Consider the following 26,321-nt stretch of genomic DNA (forward strand, 5'->3'; position numbering starts at 1 on the left):
CGTAACCCTAAAGTAGCAAGAAATTAATGACTACATGGAAAGACAAGAAATAAACACCAGCCTACGTTATCACAGAGATATCTGCAGTAAGAGCAAGATCTCCAGTAAGGAAAGAGAAATACTTCTCTAGACTTATAATTCATTACTCACTTGAGATCATGTTTAACTGAATCTCAATTGACACATTTTCTGACAAAGTGGGTTACGACTACATTAAATACAGATATGAGTTGCTAGTAACACAAACCCAAGAAAAGCATATGGACAGATTCTATGTAAGCCTGCACACTGTTCTAAACTGCTGCAGGAGAATTGATTATTAGTCATCCTGTACGGCAGTTGTAGCACTCTTCTGGAAAAGGCGACTTCCTACACCACGAGCACTACTTGCTTCACAACAGTGGAGTTGTTTTAAGTTTAGTATGGGAGTATTTATTTGCATTTATATGAGCTTTTATATAAAATATATTTCTATAAACAATGGCTGAAAAGTGCTTAATTTGTAAGTTTGGTATTGTCCAAGACCTATGTAGTATTGGTGGGAAAGGGACTGTATTGGTAAATGTGATATCTTGCTCCTGTCTGTCACTGACAGCATATTGTAAAATGATCTGTCTTTGACAACACGTTCTAAAGCCACATAACTGTGTAGTATTTATTGGTGAATTAATGAATGACCAGAAAGTTACTGCGCTTCTCTCACCATAACAACATAAATCACTTCCATTCATTCAGGAATTGCTGGCAATTTTAGAGTGGGCTGCACTTAGTGTAATGACAATAACTTCCATGGTATATCTTGCAATGTGGGAGTGAATATGTGTGATGGAATGAGAGTGATTAAGTTCATATCTAGAACAGTTGTCTGTTGTAATGTATTGTTTGTCTAATGTTGAAATACTGAAGTTCCATAATCCTATGTGACCTATTTCTGTTCATAAAAAGCCAATTTAAGCCTCTGGGCCTCTTCAGTGTTGGAAGAGCTGAGGCTGGGGTGATGCATTCGATACCATCACACTGTGAAAAGTATTCCAGTCATTGACAGTGCAAACAGTGAAATCAACATTACCAAATACACATCTACAGCTGGTTATACTTGGGGCAAGCTATTCAGTGTAGTACATAGTTAGCAGCTCCAGCTGTTGAGCTTATTTATGTAACAGCTAAATTAGCAATTTCAAATAAATACTCCCTTAATGAACTAAAAATAAGCCCACTATACGAACATGAGCTCAGTGAAGTTAGTTTGCCTACTCACATGAGAGACCTGCACAGAAAATGCTGGATAGGTGCAGACAGTCTGTAAACTGAAAAGCAAGCAGCACTCATGGTGGGAGAAGTTGCCTTGCCCAGAAGAATGTTACAGCTGCCATACAGGATGACTACAAATCAATTTCCCTCTAGCAATGTAGAACAGTGCGCAGAGATTTTCATAGACTCTGTCCGCACGTTTCTTGCATTAATATTTTCGTAATTCATATCTGTATTCCATGTAGCGCTAACACACTTTACAGAGAATAAACACTGCCCGACACGGCTGCATACTGTGTCAGTGATTTGTGATTTCTAAGGCAAGCTGTGGAAGGATCAGTATAACTTTGTGAGGCACCGCGAAGTTGATTTTTGTGAATGGGTGGTACAGAGAAATGGAAAACTGCCTGGGTCGCTCTTCACTTTGTAGACCTATGGAAGAGGGAAGTGTACAACTACAATCCGGCCATCTACCTTCCCTGCCTTTCCTTCCTGTATTACCCCAAGAACAAAACTTATCCATTAATATGGTTCTATTGTATTTAGATGTGACACAAACATTTTACATTTGTTCTTCTTATTTAACAATACACATTGATTTTATACCACTGAAACACTATTTTTAATAATATACGGTTTTGCCATCCCCTGCAATGTGCAAACTATTAGTCCAGGAGAAAAAATGAAAAGGACCTTTTTTGCAGTAAATTTAATGCAGTTCAATTTTGTACTGCAAAACATTTTCACTAGAAGCCAACGATTTAGAGATGGTCAAGAAACACTCCCCCCTACCAATGCACAAAAGTTTGCGACTATATGATGTTTTCCCCCTAGTTTTCCATCACTGACTGGACTACGTTAATACCTCACTGATCTGATGATGCTCTAGGTAAGGCATACCAATTCATTTCATGCACTAAGCTGGGAGTAGTTGATACCCTACATCTACATCTACACCTATACTCCAGAAGCCCCCCCCCCCCCCTACTTTCCTGTTCTATTCACGAATGGCCTACCAGAATAATAAGCATAAATAAATTTTCATACAAATTCTGGCTAATTCATTCACTGTCTCGAAGTGCATTACCCAAAAACTCCTGTCAAAACTATACTGATGTATTGAAACAACTCTCAGTTATAATCAGAGGTACACAATATTTCACTATTATGAAATATATTAAGTTTAAAATTCCAAATTAAAATTGATCTGTATTTAGTAATAAATGCTTTTTGGCATGGAGTACTACATTAATATCTTGGCTGACAGTCCATACTGTGTTGACTCTGGCCCATCAAATGATTTAATTTGGAAACAAACCTTTGAAGGAGAAATGTTTTTTGCAACACAGATCAGAATTGGTAGATTCACACTCTGCAAACAAGCTGTGTGATATGAGAAGCAAGCTACCAGCCAGCAAGAGAAGAAGGCATCCACAAGCCTGCACAGCGAACAGCCACTGGATCACAGAGATTCATGGACTTCAAATCTTATTTAGTAGTACCCCACGGACTTGGTTGATAAAACTTTTTCACAAATGTATCTCTAATGTGTCCTTAATAATCTAATCGCTGCAGGAAGCGGTCCGAAATATTTGTATGATTTGCTGTAACCTACACAAATACACAAATGAGCATTGGCTGGGAACTACACACTGGAACGAATCCAATTCAAGCTCACATTTCTACATTAACAGCTACACATCAAGATTTATTGTGGTATTCTGTGCCAGTGAGCATTCTATACTCAACATCAGTTAAATTCAACACTAAACTATAGTTTTGGTTTTTGAAAATATTACTACCATAATTTGTAAAGCCAGAAATTATGTCAGGTAATGTGTGAAATTTTACCAATATCAGCCAACTGTAATCCTGATGTTTATGGAAACAATGGTCCCCATTGCCTTTTCATTGCACATTTAAGTCATCTAATGAGCTATATAAACACAATGAACACAAGCAACCTCCTCAAGCAAAAAAAGAATATATTCCAGACAATTTTTGCTGACACCTCTCATTGCTATGACAATGTGTTCTGTTGGGTAAGAGGAATAAAAGGGGAAACTACACTCCATCCGTGGGGGGGGGGGGGGCATCAATATTTTTATTCCAGAGAACTTGACACAACTGAAAATAATGAACACCAAAGAAATGACCAGATTTCCATTTGAAACTTCCCAAGTCATCATCCATGAGTTCTTTCAGTAACTTACCTTCTGTATAAGATGTGGCTCCAGAAGGGCAACACGAATTCGTCCCATTCACCTAAACCCCCCTTTCTTAGAAAACCTTGCCAAATTTAAATAGCCTTACCTTCAGTTGTGAGCGTTTCTGTGTTTCTTCCTTTCCCTGGGAGAAAGAAAGGGTATATTTAGTAACAGGAAACCGAGGAGGCTGTTAGAGAAAATATGAGAAGTAGAAAACCAAACAAACAGCTTCATGCAAGGACTGATGTTAATTAAGCCACTAACACTCTCATGAATTTGATATTCAACTGTATATTGACATTCAACTATCTAGTCATAATGTTAAACGCTCTTCTTAGTATGAGACGGTTATAACTGTGTTTAACTGAAACAAGTAATGTGAAAAAATATAAAGGGTTACAACATTACACTAACAGCTACCATATAAGGTTGTTTTTTTTCTGATAAAATGTTCAACATGTAAATTCAACCATAAGATAAGAAATATTATGTTATGTTGTATACAATTTTTAATACTTCTGTAAAATCACAAATTAAATCCATAACTTTTCAAACTAACAAAAATTTCTGCTCCTTGATGGCATAACTAAAAACAAGAAAAGTGAAAAAACAAATACCGTATAAAGAGCATACCACAGAAATAGCTCTGATGAGTCTGATGAGCAGCAGTTTGCTCTTTACAAACAAGGATTGAATACAAACATATTTTGTACACCTCTCTCTCAGTTTTTAAATGTCTTAGTCATTTTTCCTCAAATACAACTTTAATATTCAAGCCACCATGTAAAAACGGGAACAACATCAATAAAACAACTGGCACATAGTGTATTTATTACTTTTCCAAATACTTTCCCTGAAACACTAAGAAATAAGAAAGCAAGTGATGTGAATGGTGTATTGCTAAATTGACTAGCACAAATGGGTAATGAAAACGATGACTACAGTTTTGAAACAGTATGCAGAGAGACATAATAGCTGTTTTAATTTTCAAATTAAAACTTGAATATGTACGGCAACAGGAAGACTGGAGAAGATGCAGAACTGAGGTTATTTACAAATACAGAAGTCACTATCCCTCTCCCCTGTTGGTTCATTCATTTCCCTTTCTTTCACCTAATTCAAGTTTGTTTCATTTTATTTTTCTCGCTAGTTCACATATTTCTCATACTTCACAAATTCTTCCCGTACATTCTGTGGCTTTTGCGTAACATTTCAAACAGAAAATAAAAATCTGGAAATTGGCCAGTATCACAAATTGTGTCGTGCAGATCGCAGGCAAGACTGTATTATGTTAGCACCAAACTTCTCTATACAGGACAACTGAAGTAACATCAATGACTGTCAGTTTAAAAGTTCATAAAAATGTGTGGAGATGGGGAGGCGGCGGGCGAGGGGCGAGGCGGCGGGCGAGGGGGAGAGATGGGGAGGCGGCGGGCGAGGGGGAGAGATGGGGAGGGGGGAGAGATGGGGAGGGGGAGAGATGGGGAGGGGGAGAGATGGGGAGGGGGAGAGATGGGGAGGGGGAGAGATGGGGAGGGGGAGAGATGGGGGGGAGGGGGGGAGAGATGGGGAGGGGGAGAGATGGGGAGGGGGAGAGATGGGGAGGGGGAGAGATGGGGAGGGGGAGAGATGGGGAGGGGGAGAGATGGGGAGGGGGAGAGATGGGGAGGGGGAGAGATGGGAGGGGGAGAGATGGGGAGGGGGAGAGATGGGGAGGGGGAGAGATGGGGAGGGGGAGAGATGGGGAGGGGGAGAGATGGGGAGGGGGAGAGATGGGGAGGGGGAGAGATGGGGAGGGGGAGAGATGGGGAGGGGGAGAGATGGGGAGGGGGAGAGATGGGGAGGGGGAGGGGGAGAGATGGGGAGGGGGAGAGATGGGGAGGGGGAGAGATGGGGAGGGGGAGAGACGGGGAGGGGAGAGACGGGGAGGGGGAGAGATGGGGAGGGGGAGACGGGAGGGGGAGACGGGAGGGGGAGACGGGAGGGGGAGACGGGAGGGGGAGGGGTGGGAGGGGGTGGGAGGGGAGGGGGTGGGAGGGGAGGGTGGGAGGGGGGAGGGAGAGGGGGAGGGTGGGAGAGAATGAGAATACCCCCATCTGGCAGAGTGTACGGGGACTAGAAGGCAGTAGGACAACGTGCCAGGCACAGCATCAGGAGGCTGTGGAGGGGTAGCAGAGAAGGAGAGGAGTAGAGAGGTAAGAAGACCAGTGGGTGCGTTGGCAGAGTGTGGCACAGAATGAGGGTGAGAGGACATGAAATGGTAGGAAGTCATACAGCAGAGGGGAAGAAACTTGGGTGGAGGGTGTGAGGACAGTAGGTTATCATAGGTTGGGTCAGGATAATTTCGGGAGTGGAGAATGTGTTGTCAGAATAACGTCCATCTGCGCAGCTCAGAAAACCTGGTGATAGAGGGGAGGATCCAAATAACTCTGGTTTTGTAACACCCTCTGAAATCATGCATATTATATTCAGCTGCATGTTGTGCTATAGGGTGCTCTACTTTGCTCTTGTCTAGAAGTTGGCAGTGCCCATTCAGCCTGGTGGACAGCTGGTTGGTAGTCACGCCAATATAAAAACCTGTGTAATGACTGAAGTGGAGCTGACATATGACATGGTGCTTTCACAGGTGGTGTGGCCTCTGATGAGATAGGATAAGAGGATAAGCATGTTGCAGGAGTGAAAGAGGAAATGCTGGGTGGATGGATAGAGCAGGTCTTGTACATGGGTTTCCCACACGGTGTAACAGTAAAGAAGAGGAGTAGATAGAGGAAGGGGTTTGGATTGGGAGTGGCATAGGAATGGACTTTGATGATGATGTGGTTGCATGGGCAACAGACCACCACCTTAGAAGGCGATGGAAGAATCTTGGGTAGCATGTCCCTCATTTCAGGGCATGATGACAGGTAATCAAAGCCCTGACAGAGGATGTGGTTTAGTTGTTCCACTGATGAAGGGGGTGGTGGGAGGATTCAGGGGTGTGAGGAGATATGGCACAAGAAATTATTTGTGGACTAGGTATCATGAACAGTGCCTGTCTGTGGAGACCTTTGTAAGACATACCCCATGTCGGGTAAGGGAGTTCATGTCACTGCAGTATGCAATCCGCAAGTGGCCGTGTGGATGGAATTTTTTGGTGTGGAGGGCATAGCAGCTATCGAAATGTGAGTACTGTTAGTGGGTAGTACGTTTAATGTGGAAAGAGGTATGGATGGAGCCATCAGAAAGATGGTGGTCTACAGCCAGGTAGGTGTCATGCTGGGTTGCAGAGTACCAGGTGAAGCTGTTGGGAGAGAAGGCATTGAGGTTGTTGAAGGAATGAGGGCAGGGTGTCTTGGCCCCAAAGTCCACATAATGAAGATATAATAAGTGAACCCACACCAGATTAGGGGTTTGGAGTTTCAGGAAGCTAGGAAGGTCAAGTACCCATGGCTGTGCCCGGATTTGTATGTTTATTTTCCCTTCAAAGGAGATGTAATTGGGTGTTAGCTTATAGTTAGTAATGTGTATGAGGAGTGAGGCTATGGGATGGTAGTCTGAAGGACTTTGGGAGACATACTGTTCTATAGTGGCAAGACCATTGGCATGAGGGATGTTGGTGTACACGGAAGTGTCGTTAACAGTGACAATTAGGAATCTATGAGGTAAAGGGGTGGGGATGGAGTAGAGTTGGTGAAGGAAGTGGTTGGTACCTTTGACATGGGAGGCTAGATTTCAGGCAGTTGATTGGAAATGTTCTTCAATGAGCGCTGAAATTCTTCCAGAGGTGGTGCAATTATCAGCTGCAATTGGATTTCCAGGACTGTTGCATGTGTGTGGATTTTGGAAAGCATGTAAAAGGTGGGTGTCATAAAGATGAAGCGAGAAGTGCATTTTCCGAAATATGCAGATGGCAGACCCCTTAAACACATTCTCCTCTCCCGAAATTATCATGGTCTCAACCAATTGTAACTTATTGTCCCCAAACCCTTCAACCAATAGTTTCCAATCCTCTCTGTTCTATCACCTCCTCCCACTCAATGTCCCCTCAACCTCACTGCGTGGCACACACTGCTTATGCAACCATCAGTCCTTTCCCCTACCCCCTGCTCCCCCTCCTTTTCTGCTCCCTTCCCCCTCCTGCCACCACAGCCTCTCAATGCTGCATCTGGCAACATTGTCCTGCAGCCTTCTAGTTCTTGCACACACTGCTAGACAGGGCACTTCTCTCCCCTCACCTGTACACCGCTATCCCTTCATCTTGCCTGCCTCACTCAGGATGGCTGCTTTCGCTCAACATAACAGTCGCAGTCTGGCCAAAGGAGCTGGAGATAGTGGCCATTTGTGCACGACATATGCTTGCTTGTGTGAATGGTGTGTTTTTCCCATCCTTTTGTGAAGAAAGCTTTGGCCGACTGCTCAGTGTGTAACAGTCTTTGTTTGATAAATGCAGCATATAAATTTCCAGTTCAGTTCAGACTTCCGTTTTTGAACCCCCATGAACCATGGACCTTGCCGTTGGTGGGGAGGCTTGCGGGCCTCAGCGATACAGATAGCCGTACCGTAGGTACAACCACAACGGAAGGGTATCTGTTGAGAGGCCAGACAAACGTGTGGTTCCTGAAGAGGGGCAGCAGCCTTTTCAGTAGTTGCAAGGGCAACAGTCTGGATGATTGACTTATCTGGCCTTGTAACAATAACCAAAACGGCCTTGCTGTGCTGGTACTGCGAACGGCTGAAAGCAAGGGGAAACTACGGCCGTAATTTTTCCCGAGGGCATGCAGCTTTACTGTATGATTAAATGATGATGGCGTCCTCTTGGGTAAAATATTCCGAAGGTAAAATAGTCCCCCATTCGGATCTCCGGGCGGGGACTACTCAAGAGGATGTCGTTATCAGGAGAAAGAAAACTGGCGTTCTACGGATCGGAGCGTGGAATGTCAGGTCCGTTAATCGGGCAGGTAGGTTACAAAATTTGAAAAGGGAAATGGATAGGTTAAAGTTAGATATAGTGGGAATTAGTGAAGTTTGGTGGCAGGAGGAACAAGACTTCTGGTCAGGTGACTACAGGGTTATAAACACAAAGTCAAATAGGGGTAATGCAGGAGTAGGTTTAATAATAAATAGGAAAATAGGAATGCGGGTAAGCTACTACAAACAGCATAGTGAACGCATTATTGTGGCCAAGATAGATACGAAGCCCACACCTACTACAGTAGTACAAGTTTATATGCCAACTAGCTCTGCAGATCACAAAGAAATTGAAGAAATGTATGAGGAAATAAAAGAAATTATTCAGATAGTGAAGGGAGACGAACATTTAATAGTCATGGGTGACTGGAATTCGAGTGTAGGAAAAGGGAGAGAAGGAAACGTAGTAGGTGAATATGGATTGGGGCTAAGAAATGAAAGAGGAAGCTGCCTGGTAGAATTTTGCACAGAGCACAACTTAATCATAGCTAACACTTGGTTTAAGAATCATGATAGAAGGTTGTATACATGGAAGAACCCTGGAGATACTAAAAGGTATCAGATAGATTATATAATGGTAAGACAGAGATTTAGGAACCAGGTTTTAAATTGTAAGACATTTCCAGGGGCAGATGTGGACTCTGACCACAATCTATTGGTTATGACCTGTAGATTAAAACTGAAGAAACTGCAAAAAGGTGGGAATTTAAGGAGATGGGACCTGGATGAACTGAAAGAACCAGAGGTTGTACAGAGTTTCAGGGAGAGCATAAGGGAACAATTGACAGGAATGGGGGAAAGAAATACAGTAGAAGAAGAATGGGTAGCTTTGAGGGATGAAGTAGTGAAGGCAGCAGAGGATCAAGTAGGTAAAAAGACGAGGGCTAGTAGAAATCCTTGGGTAACAGAAGAAATATTGAATTTAATTGATGAAAGGAGAAAATATAAAAATTCAGTAAATGAAGCAGGCAAAAAGGAATACAAACGTCTCTAGAATGAGATCGACAGGAAGTGCAAAATGGCTAAGCAGCGACGGCTAGAGGACAAATATAAGGATGTAGAGGCTTATCTCACTAGGGGTAAGATAGATACTGCCTACAGAAAAATTAAAGAGACCTTTGGAGATAAGATAACCACTTGTATGAACATCAAGAGCTCAGATGGAAACCCAGTTCTAAGCAAAGAAGGGAAGGCAGAAAGGTGGAAGGAGTATATAGAGGGTCTATACAAGGGCGATGTACTTGAGGACAATATTATGGAAATGGAAGAGGATGTAGATGAAGATGAAATGGGAGATACGATACTGCGTGAAGAGTTTGACAGAGCACTGAAAGACCTGAGTCGAAACAAGGCCCCCGGAGTCGACAACATTCCATTGGAACTACTGACGGCCTTGGGAGAGCCAGTCCTGACAAAACTCTACCATCTGGTGAGCAAGATGTATGAAACAGGCGAAATACCCTCAGACTTCAAGAAGAATATAATAATTCCAATCCCAAAGAAAGCAGGTGTTGACAGATGTGAGAATTACCGAACAATCAGTTTAATAAGCCACAGCTGCAAAATACTAACACGAATTCTTTATAGACGAATGGAAAATCTAGTAGAAGCCGACTCAGGGAAGATCAGTTTGGATTCCGTAGAAATACTGGAACACGTGAGGCAATACTGACCTTGCGACTTATCTTAGAAGAAAGATTAAGGAAAGGCAAACCTACGTTTCTAGCATTAGTGGACTTAGAGAAAGCTTTTGACAATGTTGACTGGAATACTCTCTTTCAAATTCTAAAGGTGGCAGGGGTAAAATACTGGGAGCGAAAGGCTATTTACAATTTGTACAGAAACCAGATGGCAGTTATAAGAGTCGAGGGACATGAAAGGGAAGCAGTGATTGGGAAGGGAGTAAGACAGGGTTGTAGCCTCTCCCCGATGTTATTCAATCTGTATATTGAGCAAGCAGTAAAGGAAACAAAAGAAAAATTCGGAGTAGGTATTAAAATCCATGGAGAAGAAATAAAAACTTTGAGGTTCGCCGATGACATTGTAATTCTGTCAGAGACAGCAAAGGACTTGGAAGAGCAGTTGAACGGAATGGATGGTGTCTTGAAGGGAGGATATAAGATGAACATCAACAAAAGCAAAACGAGGATAACGGAATGTAGTCGAATTAAGTCGGGTGATGTTGAGGGTATTAGATTAGGAAATGAGACACTTAAAGTAGTAAAGGAGTTTTGCTATTTGGGGAGCAAAATAACTGATGATGGTCGAAGTAGAGAGGATATAAAATGTAGACTGGCAATGGCAAAGAAAGCGTTTATGAAGAAGAGAAATTTGTTAACATCGAGTATAGATTTAAGTGTCAGGAAGTCATTTCTGAAAGTATTTGTATGGAGTGTAGCCATGTATGGAAGTGAAACATGGACGGTAAATAGTTTGGAAAAGAAGAGAATAGAAGCTTTCGAAATGTGGTGCTACAGAAGAATGCTGAAGATTAGATGGGTAGATCACATAACTAATGAGGAGGTACTGAATAGGATTGGGGAGAAGAGGAGTTTGTGGCACAACTTGACCAGAAGAAGGGATCGGTTGGTAGAACATGTTCTGAGGCATCAAGGGATCACCAAGTTAGTATTGGAGGGCAGCGTGGAGGGTAAAAATCGTAGGGGGAGACCAAGAGATGAATACACTAAGCAGATTCAGAAGGATGTAGGTTGCAGTAGGTACTGGGAGATGAAGAAGCTTGCACAGGATAGAGTAGCATGGAGATCTGCATCAAACCAGTCTCAGGACTGAAGACCACAACAACAACACGGTAATGAATATGTCCATTGGTGCATATGTAAACTTTGAATATGTTTTGTAACTTTCATCTGTTTGATCTTAATGTTCATTATTGTAATATCACTACATCAGTTGCTTCTGAATTAAATGTATTACACAGTATTGTTTTATTTCTAATTATAGCTTCAGGTAACTGTTGTAGTTAATATCTCTGTAATTTGGATGGGGAATTTCTTCTATTACAATTAATCAGATTACACTATAGTTCAATTCCTGTAATCTTATTGGCAATTGATACAGTCCAATAATCTGGTTGCCAATTACCCTAGCCTACACATTACCTCTGCAAGTGACATCTTTTATTCACACAAGAATCATTATTATTGATGTGATACTTCCTGAATCATTTTCTGAAGACAATTATTTTTAGCATAATGGACCTATGCATTAAAGTCGTAAGATAACAGATTGCCATTCACACTGGTGCTCCACCAGAGGTTATAAAGTCCAAACATGAAAGAAAACTACTCTAACAGTCAGTAATTGTTACAGTACCCAAGTTTCTAATCACTAAATAACTGTGGGTTAAATATCAGGCATCAGTATTATTTTATGGAGTAAAAGGGTAATACACTGCCAGCACTGTGCCTTCTGTCAGTATGACATGTCAACCATATTAGTCATCTCAGTGTTTTCTCACAGAAAGCTATGTGCTAGGACCAGGTTTCAAGACACAGTGTAACTTCTAGTTTACCCACTGCTCACACATGCAAACCCAACTATACCTCACATGTGCTCATACTCAAAGCCCAATGATCTGTACATGTAGGGTTACCAAATTTTTAAACCCAAAAATGGCTAGACCCTTAACAGTACTGAACAACTCATTTTTAGGCCAGTTCTAGTCTGGATCTCTGTAAGAGGATAGAATAATGTAAACATTGTTGAACCCTATCATATATAGCAATGCTAGAATTTAACTTTTATTTACTTTTTTAAATGTTGCTATATAACAATGATGCATTTTCCTATCAAGATTAGACCAGTCCCTTTAGGACTGCTGAATGAAACACCATTAGTTAAATTTTATGTCATCAAATGGCTATATTACGTAAATAACAAACAAAATAACAAATATTACGAACATCCCACATGGCTCATGTGTGTTTTTTACTGAACTGAATTATTTTTAAAGATCCTTTTGTTGATACAAACATTTGAAGTTTTTGCAATTGGAATGTCCAAAATTAAATTTTACACTTAAAAGATCTTAATTCCTAAAACTAAAAAATGCAGACATTAGAGAAACTCTAAAAATGTATGGGGTTATTATATTAAATGATAAAATGTGAGCATGCCCATGTCAATGTGGATGTATGGTAACCCTACACACACGGTTGTTACATACTACACTTTCCATATACTGAGTGACTCACAAGTACCGATCATTCAACATTCAAACTCACTCATTCACTCTTACAGTTAGCCCATATTTATTATAAAAGTACTTAAATAAGCAAGTCTGCAGAGCCCTGAACAGTGCCATACAGTAACAGAGAACTTAATTTCTTTCACGACTCCCTTCACACGAATGCTCTTGAGGAATACAACCAATCTACAAGAAAATCAATCCAGAGCCAAAGTACTGGAGACCGACTTCCAATCAGTGGAATTACAGATACTTCTAACACTGTATTACATTATAACATTAACACCACTACTAAAATATTTTCCTGGGGGCATTCAACAAAATAAAAAGTTTTTATGATTTGCAATGAGCTGGGCTGCAAAAGCAAAATGACTTATAATGCTTATGCAATTATTAGCTACCATTTTCCCCACTTGACACATATTTTAGAACAGCTGATAGACATTATGAAGAGACAAAAAAATCTAAATTTCAAAACTAAGTAAGACTCAAACATAACAGTAAGTTTAATTTTTCATCTACAGCAACATTATTTGTCTTGAGCACATTGTTTTCTTGATTTTATTATATCTTAAGAGTTTCAGCATTGCATCATTTTCAAAGAATCTATAATGAAATTGGTATCTGTAAACTAAGAATATGAATCAGTTGTAATAATGATTTCTTTAACTGCACAACCAGTTTCAGAGCATTAAGAGCTCCAACCTCAGGTGCTAACAACTGTAAATACAGTCTTTACAGTCATTGGCATGCGAGGATGGAGCTCTCCTGCTCAGAAACCCATCACAAGTTAAATTTTTATTACAAGTGAAGCAGATTCTTACTTTATGAATCTTACTTAGATGCAGATGTCCTCCATATCAAATCTTTTGTAAAATGGGTATCAGTGAGAAACGTGTGATAACAACAAAAATAGTAAGTACCACACAACAAGCAAATAAAACTTAACACTTACCCAAAGAACAACTTTGTTTGATATCAAAAAGCAGAATGAATATGTCCAATACACACACACACACACACACACACACACACACACACACACACACACACACACACACAAAAGCAAGCACACCTCAAACACACTCTTGCCGCCGCCACCGGTAGCTCCGACCAGAATGCCATTTCATTGACATTCTGGCCGGAGATGCTGGTGGTGGCGGCAGCGTATGCACGAGGTGCACTTGCTTGTGTGAATGCGCGTACGTTTTCTTTGCTGAGGAAGGCTTTGGCCAATAGTTGCATGTGTAACCGTCTTTTTGTTATGGCTGTCAGTAACTCCATGGGTCATCTTTACAATAAGTAGAAATCTATTCCTTATATTATTTTTATTCCATCCTCGAGTTCCCACTGTTTGAAGATGTGAGTTACTTTTACCTCTGCAACACTGCAGTACTATGGTTCTTAATTTCATTATTTTATGGTGGTTATGGTAAGTCATCAGATTTTGATGCCCTGTGCATTCCCGATGTATCATTCTGATGTCCTTACAATTAGCCACCACCTACTAAACCTCATACAACATGCTCATCACTGCACACTAGAAGACAACTTTACAATTTTAGCTTTGTGTGCTCTTCTTAGTCATAACAGTGATTATGTTTGATCATATCCATATTTGTGTATTCATTACTACGTATTTTTTGTACAAATATTACGTATGACGAGTAACTGTATAAATATAACCATCATATGTGGAATGCAATTTGGTGGTCTGCTCTTCTTACGGATTTGTGAGTGCGTGCTAAACAGTTTGCATTTACAAGTCATTTCACCAAGCTCGACGAGATAACTATGTACCTATACTGGACAGATTCATTCTGCTTTTTGTTATCTGTAAAACTATGTTATAATTCTGTGTCAGTGTTAAGTTTCATCTGCTTGTCATGCTTTGGATGTTATCGTACTATTCTCACTGATGCCCATTTTATTATCGATCTTCTGAAAATGGCATAATGCAAAAATGTGTAAAGTGTAACAGTCAATAAAATACTGTAGTCGAGACACACACTGTTATTATTGAGCAACTAAATGACCACAACATCTCAGAGAGCATTTACGCAACATGTATCTTTAGTTGTTCAAACCGTAACACACCAGAGCTATCAGTGCCTCCCTCAGGGCTCCCACTCGAATACATTGTTGCGAGTTTGCCATCAAGGATGAAGCGAAACCAGCCATTGCTACCATTTGACAGTTCAAGTGCTGCTGCATCCGACCATATGTACAAGCAGTCACGTCCACGACACAAGCACCAGTCACGCCAATGGTAAGCCTTGCCAGCAACCATCTCTTTAGCATCCTCAACAGCAGGTTCTGGTGGTTGTTGCTCTGTCTCCTCCTAAAAGGGAAACAATTGGAAAATAATAGCCAAACGTGAATGTTCAAAGTAGGGAAAGATAGACAACATATTTATGGTTACCATAATAACATGTGGCACTGGTGCAATGGGGAGGGGCGGGGGGGATGGAGGTAGAGGGAATTCAAGGATTTTGCAACCAAAAACATCTTTCTGCCTATTTAACCGCAATTTAATTACAAGTTTGTGATTTCTTTCTGCTAAATATCTCTCTCTCTCTCTCTCTCTCTGTGTGTGTGTGTGTGTGTGTGTGTGTGTGTGTGTGTGTGTGAGAGAGAGAGAGAGAGAGAGAGAGAGGAGAGAGAGAGAGAGAGAACCGACAGTCTGTTAAATGATAAGTTTTGGTTTGGATTGAGAACAACAACAGAGTGATAGATAATTAAGACTGTATCAATTAGTAATAGGTATCACTTGATAACTGTAAAATTAAATATTTCATTATTTAATTTTTTCATAAACTTTGCATATTCATCAATATAAATCAGGCAGAGTAATGTGCTACATTTCAAAGCTCACAAAGAGAAATTAAAATATGTGATTGCCAATAAATGTAACGTTGAGGTGGAAAACTTGCTTATAACACGAAAGAGGAAGAATATGTCTGAATGAAAATAAACTAATAAGAGTGATTCTGATATCTTTTTTACTTTTCCTCTATGAATACTGCATAAACTGATTGTGTAATTTTTATAGACGGAGTGTCAGAAGAATGTCTTTACACAGGAATTGTCTGGCATTTGCCCAAAATTGTATCCACAAACTACAGTAAACTTAAACATGATGGCCGACCAGAGTTTGAAACCTACTCCCAACAAATACAAGTCCAACATCTTAACTGCTGCTGACCTCACTCTGTGATACTGAATTCATTTGGACCTCACAAATTCATCTAATGTAAGAAGTTTCTATACAATGTCATAATGGTTACACAAAATTTAAAAAAATAATAATTAGACCAAACAAACTGTGGGGCAGATGAATTTTATGAAATAGCTCACATATGAAAACTTTAAGAGGTGTTAGGGGTTTTTCAACACAGACCAGGACATCCACAGTAATACATTCACATGCAATTTGAACATATTCCAACAGGTAGTTTTCTAATTGTTGAGAGGCTTCCGAATAGAGTTCTACAGATCACTTCCATCTTCTTGACAAGTTAAAATCAGGACTCTAACCCAGATCCTAGCTTTAACAGGCAATGCTTTTACCAACTGAGCTCTCCAGGCATGACTCCTCTACACAGATTCACTTCTGCCAGTGAAGTTTCAAACGCTCGCTCTCTGCAGCCATGGAGTAAAAGATTATTGTGCACATTCACCCGGTAACAGCACAAAAAGCATTTGTGAAGAACAGAAACATAAAATGTGGTCATCTTTAGAAATGAAACAAACAATACAGAGAACAACACGGAATGTTGAACCTAAACAGGTAAACTGGATAACAAAGAGGCGATGATTTGAGTAGGGTAGAAAATACTTTAATAGCACAACTTGACTGAGAAAGGAGGTAATGTTGATATGACACATTCCCTAGTACCAAGTAATGGGGAATTTGGTGATGGAGAGAAGCCTGAGGGATAGCAACAAGTACACACACACACACACACACACACACACACACACACACACACACACACACAAAAGCAGCTTACAGGAGGTTCTTCTTTCTTCTCCACTGCATCTTGTGGACCAGCAAGTTGTAGCACCTTGGAAAAAACTCCAAGTTTGGCAAAGTGATCCAGAAATATATCCTGTGCTTTTGTCATCAAATCCTGGATTATCTGTAACACAACTAGGTGGCCATCCTCATCCTCCTGCAACAAAAATAACCCTTTAGTAGGAAGCACAATACTTTGTATTAAATGAAAGCAGTAACACTAGGCAGAAAACCACTTCCTCTCAGAGGTGACAGTATGTAAATTAAGTTAATTATCAACACACTGACGACATTTACCCGCATTTACCCGAAAGCACACAACTAGTGTAATCTATTGTTTCTGCAAATACTAACTGTGTAATGAGAGGTAGCCACTTAAAATGCAATGACTCAAAGACTTATTTTCATAAATAATAATTCCAAATCATATTAAACATATGAATATGAAAAACTTAAGAGATTGCTCTGCATTGGAAACAGAGAACTTCTATCACCACAGCAAATGGAAGAACTTGGCTTATCACAATACTATGTTGTCGTAAGATCTTTTATTTTTCAATTGGCATGACAATCTAGTCCAGTATGGACAATCTGTACAATAGCAGCAAATTTTACCACAATCAGATCACTGGCACTTAAGGAATGGGATGCTCCAGTGCCAAAATCACACAGGTGGTAATCTTTTCAGGTATCACACTGTCAAGAAAGTACCACGAGCACCTAAATTCAGGGAAAATCACCTTCATATAAAGTGTCATGGTCAACTGAGTGTTAGTGATGGCGATTTCAGACAATTATAACAGGCCACAGACCAGTAAATCACTTACCAGTTCAGCATTTAGACAACAGTGCGTGAGCAGCCATACCATCAGTACCATCATCTCACTATGAATAATAGGAGCTGCTGCTTCACATGCATATCTCTGGCCACTGCACATAAAAGGGCACAAAGGTTAACCTTTTCATTGCTGTCGGCATGTATATATGTCCTATTGTGCCGTTTCCCAGGTGTTGTGGATATGTGTACATGTGCTGCTTGGGTTTTCCGACACTGCTATGGATGTCTGAATGTGCCCTTAGTCACCAACCCCTCACTGCTATGGACGAGTTACCTCGAATCTTGTAAACAAAAAGGTTTCAAGTTTCATTGTGTGCTATCATTTGCAAGAAACCTCATTTCGATATCTCAAATTGTTTATGACATATGATTACTGTAATGACCACACGATCTGCAACGTGCAATGATGTGAAAGGGTGCGTCGAGCACAACCATCATTCGGATATTAAAACTAATAACTCAAGAATGAAATGAGATATCCTTCTGCTCCCAATTTTAAATAATATTTCAATGTCTTATCTAGGTTTCATACACTGCAATGTGTTAGCTAAAATCAACCAAACACAAAGTTTACACAGCGCATTTTTGCCCCTGCAAAATCTTTACATCTTCATGCAACATTTTACTGAATTTGAGGTGGTACAGTATCTATGGAAGCTTTGCCAAGCAGAAGTATCAGACTGTAAGATATGCAAAAATCAATTTTTTCACCTAAGAGTTTTCTAAAACTAGGATGATATGTACTTCACATCGGACAGGAAGACCCAAGCTGATGCCAGGCTACCAGTACACTGGAAAACATTAGGCAATGTGTGTGGCTTGCCAATAGGGCACTGTTCAGGTAGGTGGTGGAAGCATTCTCTTGTGGCACATGTTTACATAGGAAGAAATGGTAACCCCAAATCTATCTGCCAATGTGTCTCACCAGCAACTGGCATGGGAACCTACTCTCTGATCACTTTTAGTCATGCTCACCTACAGCATCTCTGAAGTGACCTGTACCCTTGACATATTGCTCCATCCTGTCACTTCAAAATGAAGCCAAAATTCTTTGAGGATCGCTCACAACATGAAAGTGTTTGTGCAGCACAAGGATAACTTGCGCTCAGAGCGAGACTGTGGGAAATGTGCAGTTATGCATCAAGATTACTCACCATTTTCTGCATTTTGGGGAATCCATGCCACAGCATGTTGCGGCTGAGGTAAGGGTGAAATGTAGTGTTATACGCTACTGCATAGGTGTGTGTAGTTCCATTTATTCATAAGGGTGCCGTGCTTCACAGGTCAACATCATACTATTATTAGACAATAGCAAACAATAAGCAACAAAATTTCTGTTCGACAGCTATTATGCTGTTCATATTTTATCTCTCTACCAGAGTTTACAGCCTTGTGAAACCCTAATCTGTTGGGATACACGCTGTTGAGAAGTCTCATATGGAAAAATATTTCTGTCATCTCACAAAAGTGAAACCTTCGGTAACATCACCTCTATATCCAGAGCAATATTTGATGTACAGAGCTATTCAAAAATAAGGAACAGGTTTTGAACATTTGTTGCTTCCAAACTACAAAAGACAGACATGCAGCTCCAATGTTCATGGAAAGAGTAAAGGTCCAATTTTTATGCATTCAATCTAAGCACCACAAGTTACATGACAAACATCAAAACTGTTGCTCATTTCCTGCCGCACATGAAGCAGCTGGTATCAGCTTCAGAAATGTTATGCCACAAACTTTCAAGAGTGTCAGGTTTGGGGGGATAAAAATGTGGTCTTTACATACCATCTTATGTAACAGAGAGAAATTCTCTAAGCACATCTGACGTTATAGAAGAGGAGAAATAGAAGATGAACTTCATCGCCTGTGTCCTCCTGGGTTTCCAGATCTCTCACCTTGTGACTTACCTGTGGGGTTAGGGGTCTCCCTGGTGAAGCTCGACTGCTCTTTCATTCGTTACACAAAGCAGATCAAGTCGAAATGGTGATAGCGATAAAAGGTCATTTGTTTTCTTCATTTCAACAGGTGCACTTCACATAAAACTGTGTGGTGTGATTTTCGTTTAGAGTCCAACATTGCAAGTCAAACAGCTAAAACTATTTGACAACTATTTGCAGATACTGCTTGTTTATTTAAGGGTAAACCAGACATACAGCACACTGTAAAGCTTTGAATATAGCAAATGTACGTCAACTCCTCATGCCATCTGCGAGTTGGTCATTTCTCATGTGTCCCCCCCTTTGTTTTAAAGCAACATACTTGTTTCATACTACACAAGAGTCAAATTGGCACAAGCCCTTCATTACCGAAAATGACATGTTAAGTTTCGTGAAATCATTCTGTGTGTGGAGAAAGAAGATAATTCCTCAACCTTTAGTTTTTGGTGTTAAGACTATGTTCCATTTAACTGAACAAGATAACTACCAGAATTGAGAATAAGGGGAACATAGCAGTCAAAGGCCATAGCTTCATGTTTTGGGCAATTTCCTAAAATGATTTTCAGCCGATTCTTACATGCCAAAAAGACATTTAGAGATCTGGCTTTTTCCAAAATTGCAATAAAATGCCAAAAATTTTATTTTTCAGCACGGTTCAGCACCACTAACATGCATTTCAGAGCATTTCTTAACAATGAGTTGCCACAGCAATGAACTGGCCAAAAGAGGCATATATCTCACACTGCACCATTGGCCTCCAATATAACCTGATCTCAATGTATGTGACTTATTTGTGGAAGTTTGGCAAAGGATTTGTCTAACTTTGAATGAATTTTTGTGCCAAGCAGCAACAGTGGTGTATGCAGTACGTCTAGATGTGCTCACAGAAGTATGGGATGAGTATGACTATTGTCTGGATGTACGTTTTTGTACAGGGCATACTGAACTTTTGAGAAAGGTAAATGAAAAATGTACTCCAAGGTTGTATGTGCATGCATGTCAAATGCAATGGCACTAGCTGTAAAATAAGAACTTTGTAGCCCTGTGTGTAAGTTAAAATTCACCTCAAGCTTCTATCTTCGTTCAAGTAGAAGATAAAGTCCTGTTAAATCTGATTAATTGTTTGAAACACCATGTATTTAATGATGCTGAAAACCACACCTAAATTTTAGTTTTACTTTTTCAATCATCTGAGTTCCTCCTACCAGTGCCAACAACAAAGAATTCTTAAGACTTCAGCTATTCAACTGTAAAGTATGTATGTAGAACTGTAAACGGATCCTAGCCAAGGCTCAACATACGTTACGTACCAAGAATAATGGAGATGTAACCCTTGTGCGTAATTTCTGGTTAAGCCACCTCACAAGCAAAATTATAAATTTAAAAATTACAGGGTCGCCACCAGCCCAAGCCCTTCCTAACAATTAACAAAAGACCAAATTGGAAATTATCAGTTTAATTTAAATAAGAATTTAAATATAAGAATGCAATTTTTTTCAAAGAAACTAACAAGATGAACAGCATTGTATGTCGTACATCAATGAGCTTGTTTAATTACATGTGAATTCCTTAACTTTGAGACAGTACGCCATTCACTTTGATTTTGACTCCCATTTTTGTTCATCACAAGCAAGCAGATTAACTTTAAAAAAAATCAGGGAACAGAATATTAATTTGTAAAGTGGCACCAATGAAAAGATAAAGCACGCTGAATTTATCTTTTACTTAGCACATTTATTTCATGACTGAATTTGATGCACATCCAATGAATACATAAGACTGGTGCCTGAATAAAAAATTTAACTAAATAATTCGTCAAAAATGGTAGAATAGTGCAATTAAAAAGCACACACAAGGGAAGTGGAACACAGTAATTCAATCATACCCACAACAGAAATAGTTCAGAGAGTTACCTATCACCATTATGCTCATGCACTAGCTTGGAAAGAGGTTTATCCATTTCGCAAGGTTTGTATACTAGATATACAATGCGGAATCCGTGCCTGCCGCTTACAAACGGCCGAACTTCAGCACATGGTAAACTTGATCACGAGTTAACTGTTCAGAAATTAGACATTAAGCCAAGCACAAATGTAAGAAATTTTAATGGTGCAATACCAGAATGATTTTGCCACCACAAAATAAAATTAACTCAGCCAGGGAGAAACACCCCCCCCCCCCCCCAATTGTTTCAACTGACACGTGGTCCATTCAGAAACAAACCGTTACAAACATTTGCTCTATGCGCACAAAAAACTGGTATTTTACTGAAATTATACACACGAAACAATTTAACTGGTAATATGAAAACCTACTGCAGTGCTGTAGTAGACCAGAAGGATCATAGGTTACCACACACGAGGTACAAGACGAACACAAAGAGAGAATAGAAAATAAGAACAATAAAAAGTCACACTCGCTCGAAAACACTATTATTCTCACATTCACCTGAAGTTATACTGACTAGCTTTTCCTAAACATATTCCCTGCTAGAAATTCCACACCGTGATGTCCGAAAGGAACAAAGCAACTTCTGCACTTTTAATTTCAAACCACCATCATCGCCAACTTTAATAAAATAATTATGCCACATTCCAAAAATACATAACTACACACTCTTCAGTTAAGCTGAAGTACTTAAATATTCCATGAGTTTAACATAAGGAAGTTCTAATTCGACTTACTTCCTGTCAGCAGAAACCACCTCTGGGACCTGCGAACTATATTCACCAACCGCTAGCTGCAGAGTGTCCTTTCTCCACCGAGCTTCACCTAACTAACGGTGCAACGAAATCTACCAGACGGGTAGGCTTCCACCACCAACCTCAACACTAACAGGGGTAAACCTCTCAGTCCAGGTACTGGGATCCTAACAAGGGGAGGCCGCCAATTGTGAAATTCAGATTCGATTCGTACTGCGCATAATAAATGCTCATGGCCAGAGGTGTAATGTGGCAAAGCACCAAGATGCACTTCTCAGCCGTTGTCGAGAAAATCGACAGTTAAAAGAAACCGTTGCGGTGAAATACTCTCTATGATTAATAATTTTCTACAGCGTCGTGGCGCAGCGGTAAGCGCTCGGGTTCTTAATCCGAAGGTCACCGGATTGAATCTCGCGCCATGCAACGTTTTTTTTTTTGTAATTCAAATGTGTGTACGCACGCACGCACGCGCGCGCACACACACACACACACACACACACACACACACACACACACACACACACATATATATATAATAGAAGGAAACATTCCACGTTGGGAAAAAAACATATCTAAAAACAAAGATGATGTGACTTACCAAACGAAAGTGCCGGCACGTCGATAGACACACAAACACAAACACACACACAAAATTCAAGCTTTCGCAACAAACTGTTGCCTCATCAGGAAAGAGGGAAGGAGAGGGAAAGACAAAAGGATGTGGGTTTTAAGGGAGAGGGTAAGGAGTCATTCCAATCCCAGGAGCAGAAAGACTTACCTTAGGGGGAAAAAAGGACGGGTATACACTCGCACACACACACATATCCATCCACACATATACAGACACAAGCAGACATATTTAAAGATAAAACGAATTTGTATTTCACAAATGTTATTAATTTTCTTCATAATGTTAACCACATATAGTTAACGGAAGACGTAGAAACGATATTCCGAAACGAATACATATAGCATAAGTCAAACGTTCGAATTAGAACAGAGACCCCACGAACACAAATTTGCTGTGGCATGTATGAAATATAAACTCCGTTACTCGCTCGTTACACTTGAAGGACAGATGTTGAACGGGCCGAAACGAGCCGCCGCATAACAGCGTAGTTGCCTGCTAACTTCGAAAGAAGGTAGATGCGGTCCCTAGCGCAACTTATAACATGGTCGAAAATCAGTGCGGACGTGAGAGCTTTGGTACACCCTGTTAAACAAACGGAAAAATGGAGGCGGTACAATTGGAGAGGGATCCGCCTTCACCAACATGCATAAGCAATTCATTAATAGTTTATATATATATATATATATATATATATATATATTACAAAAAACTAATAATAAAAAAAAGTTGCATGGCGCGAGATTCGATCTGGCGACCTTCGGATTACGAACTCGAGTGCTTACCGCTGCGCCTCGACGCTGTAGAAAATTATCAATCATAGAGAGTATTTCACCGCAACGGTTTCTTTTAACTGTCGATTTTCTCAACAACGGCTGAGAAGTGCATCTTGGTGCTTTGCCACATTACACCTGTGGCCATGAGCTTTTATTATGCGCAGTATGAATCGAATCTGAATTTCACAATTGGCGGCCTCCCCTTGTAAGTTGGTCATCCTGTGCTACCCTCCAAACAAGGAGCAAACATCACCTGCTCCTAGCAGACGACAACCAACTCAGCAGCCCCCACAGAAGAAACCCGAAACCACACGTGAAAACACTCATTCAGTCACATTCACGCACACATAGGGTAGAGTAAAGGGAAAAAACATAATAAATACAGGTCATGATTTCCAATGTAACACACAAAAATCAAACATAATATCGTTTAATAAGCCTTAGTTTGATTGCCCAGTCTTTCTGGGAGAGTCAATAAATTAAACCGCAATCAGGCAGTGGACAAAATAGGATGCACAGAATCCAGTGAGACAAGCGTCTTATGAAACGATTCCCGAGAGACAATTATTAAGGACATCATTGTGCAGACCAGACCACTAAGGACAGAAACTTGAAATTTTTCAGATGGTGTTTATCTTATATTGTAGGCACCATTTCAGAAAGGATTTTTCAAAATTCCACTCCTAAGGGGGTCAAATAGTATTTTGAAAACATTTCACTATTGAGGCAATTTCGAAGATAGACCTACGAAAATCGGTATTTGGGTTCTCAGTCAGAAATAAAGAAATACACGTTTCAACATTTTTTGAAATTTTATCCCTATGGGGGTAAAATAGTGGATTATTTTTAAACAAATCATTATTAACGAAACTATTTAAGTATTTTTAAACGTAGATTATGAGAACTGGTATTTGACTCCTTGGTTAGGAATAAAAAAAAAAATTAAAAAATTAAAAAAGTGTGTTTCAGTGTTTTTGGAAATTTAACTGCTGAGGGCGCGTATTATGAAATATTTCATTTTGAACGAATTTTTAAGGCTACATGTATGAAAATGTGAATTACGTTTCTTGGTTAGAATCTAAAAAATTACGTTTCACTGTTTTTTGAAATTGAACCCCTATGGGGATGAAAGTTTTTATGGAAATATTTCATTATGTAAGCATTTTTAAGGTAAATCTAAGAAAATTTGTATTTGGCGTCTCTGTTAGAAATTGAAAAACACACCTTTCTCTTTTTTGAATACTCAATCCCTAAGGCAGTGAAATGGGGGAAGGGGGGTGACATGTTTTATGAAAATATTTCATTGTGAAAGCTTTTTTAAAGCTATACCTATGACAATTAGTATTTGGCTTCTCACTTAGAAACAAAAAAATACATGAAACTTCCTGGCAGATTAAAACTGTGTGCCAGGCCGAGACTTGAACTCGAGACCTTTGCCTTTCGCGGGCAAGTGCTCTACCAACTGAGCTATCCAAGCACGACTCACGCCCCGTCCTCACAGCTCTACTTCAGCCAGTACCTCGTCTCCTACCTTCTGCCAGGAACTTTCATAACAGCGCTGCAGAGTGAAAATCTCATTCTGAAAAAAATACACGTTTCACCTTTTTTTGGAAATTCAATGCCTCTGGGGGTGGAATAAGGCCACACATTTACTGACTCTTCATCTACCAGTCCAAATCACTAAGGATAGAAACTTCAAATGTGGAGAGGGTGTGGATCTTGTACTGCAAGCCTCGTTTAAGAACAGATTTTCAAAATTACGTTCCAAAGGGAGTGAAATGGGGTATGAAAGGTTTTTTGAAAATATGTTGCTATTAAGGCAACTTTGAAGCTACAAATACAAAAATTGGCACTTGATTTCTCAGTCAAAAATTAAAAATACTTGTTTTAGCATTTTTGGAAATTCAACCACTAATGGGGTAAAATAAGGGACGAAAATTTAAAAAATATATTTTGTTATGTTAAAAAAATTAAAGGTAAATTATGAAATTGATATTTTACTTCCCTGTCAGGGGATGAAGTTTCTATGGGAATACCACTGCAAGAATGCAAAAGACACAATTAACAAAAAATCTGACTCCACCGATGAGAATCTCTTTTTGGTCAGGAGTACATTCAGCAAAGGCCATCTTTTTATGACCTTAAATAGCGTGAAATGTTTAGAATGTGTTGCAATTTATGAACAACATACAAAATTCGATTAAAAAAAGTAAAATAAAAAAATTATGTGTAGAGAACGCAGTCTACATGAGCGAAGCAGCAAGCGCTAAGCTAGTAAAATTTTAAATATGTACCTCATTATCTAATACTGTTGCAATAACTTCAACCAACATTGTACCAAAGTTATATGTTGGCGACTCGGGGCTACACACTTCAACTAACAGGCTTGGCTGGATGTAATGTACCATCTTCTTGATGAGACCCAGGCTGGCTTTCCTGTAAGCACAAGTAATGTAATGAGCTATTAATATAAATTGTATTCTGAACAAAATTTGTGAGCAAACTGTCAAGAAACCCTACATGCTCAACAGGTATGATTAAGGCTATTTTACTAAACAGGTAATATTTGTAGATATTTAGAGTATGCAGTGAAACCATGAAATGTTACAATAAGGAGCCTTCTTTTTATCTGCAGTGTTCAGTTCAAATAGCTTAATATTCAGATCATTATTTCAAATGATTTAATGCCATATGCAGCAGTCATCTTTTCTTTACTGGCTGTATGACTGCACAATTTCACTGTTCAGTCATTATCAAGTATTGTATAAAACAGAACCACCACGTGTTCCTGTATGACCAATCACTTA

The 26,321-nt window shown here is 39.8% G+C and overlaps 1 protein-coding gene across 6 annotated transcripts in view; it reads right to left on the minus strand.

The window, feature by feature from the left end:
• The window catches only part of LOC126195416 (E3 ubiquitin-protein ligase HECTD1), a 314,241-nt gene that overhangs the window by 200,826 nt on the left and 87,094 nt on the right, over positions 1–26,321 (minus strand). For 5 of the 6 annotated variants that reach the window (XM_049934022.1, XM_049934020.1, XM_049934024.1 and 2 more), the window contains exons 13-16: positions 25,809–25,950; positions 16,629–16,790; positions 14,713–14,956; positions 3,565–3,600 (exon numbers count right to left, since the gene is read on the minus strand). In XM_049934022.1, the coding sequence (XP_049789979.1) occupies positions 3,565–3,600; positions 14,713–14,956; positions 16,629–16,790; positions 25,809–25,950 (584 nt within the window). The remainder of the gene's footprint in view (positions 1–3,564; positions 3,601–14,712; positions 14,957–16,628; positions 16,791–25,808; positions 25,951–26,321) is intronic. The other variant, XM_049934021.1, reaches the window with a different exon arrangement.

Source organism: Schistocerca nitens, chromosome 7, assembly GCF_023898315.1.
Source record: "Schistocerca nitens isolate TAMUIC-IGC-003100 chromosome 7, iqSchNite1.1, whole genome shotgun sequence".
NCBI classification, from domain to species: domain Eukaryota; kingdom Metazoa; phylum Arthropoda; class Insecta; order Orthoptera; family Acrididae; genus Schistocerca; species Schistocerca nitens.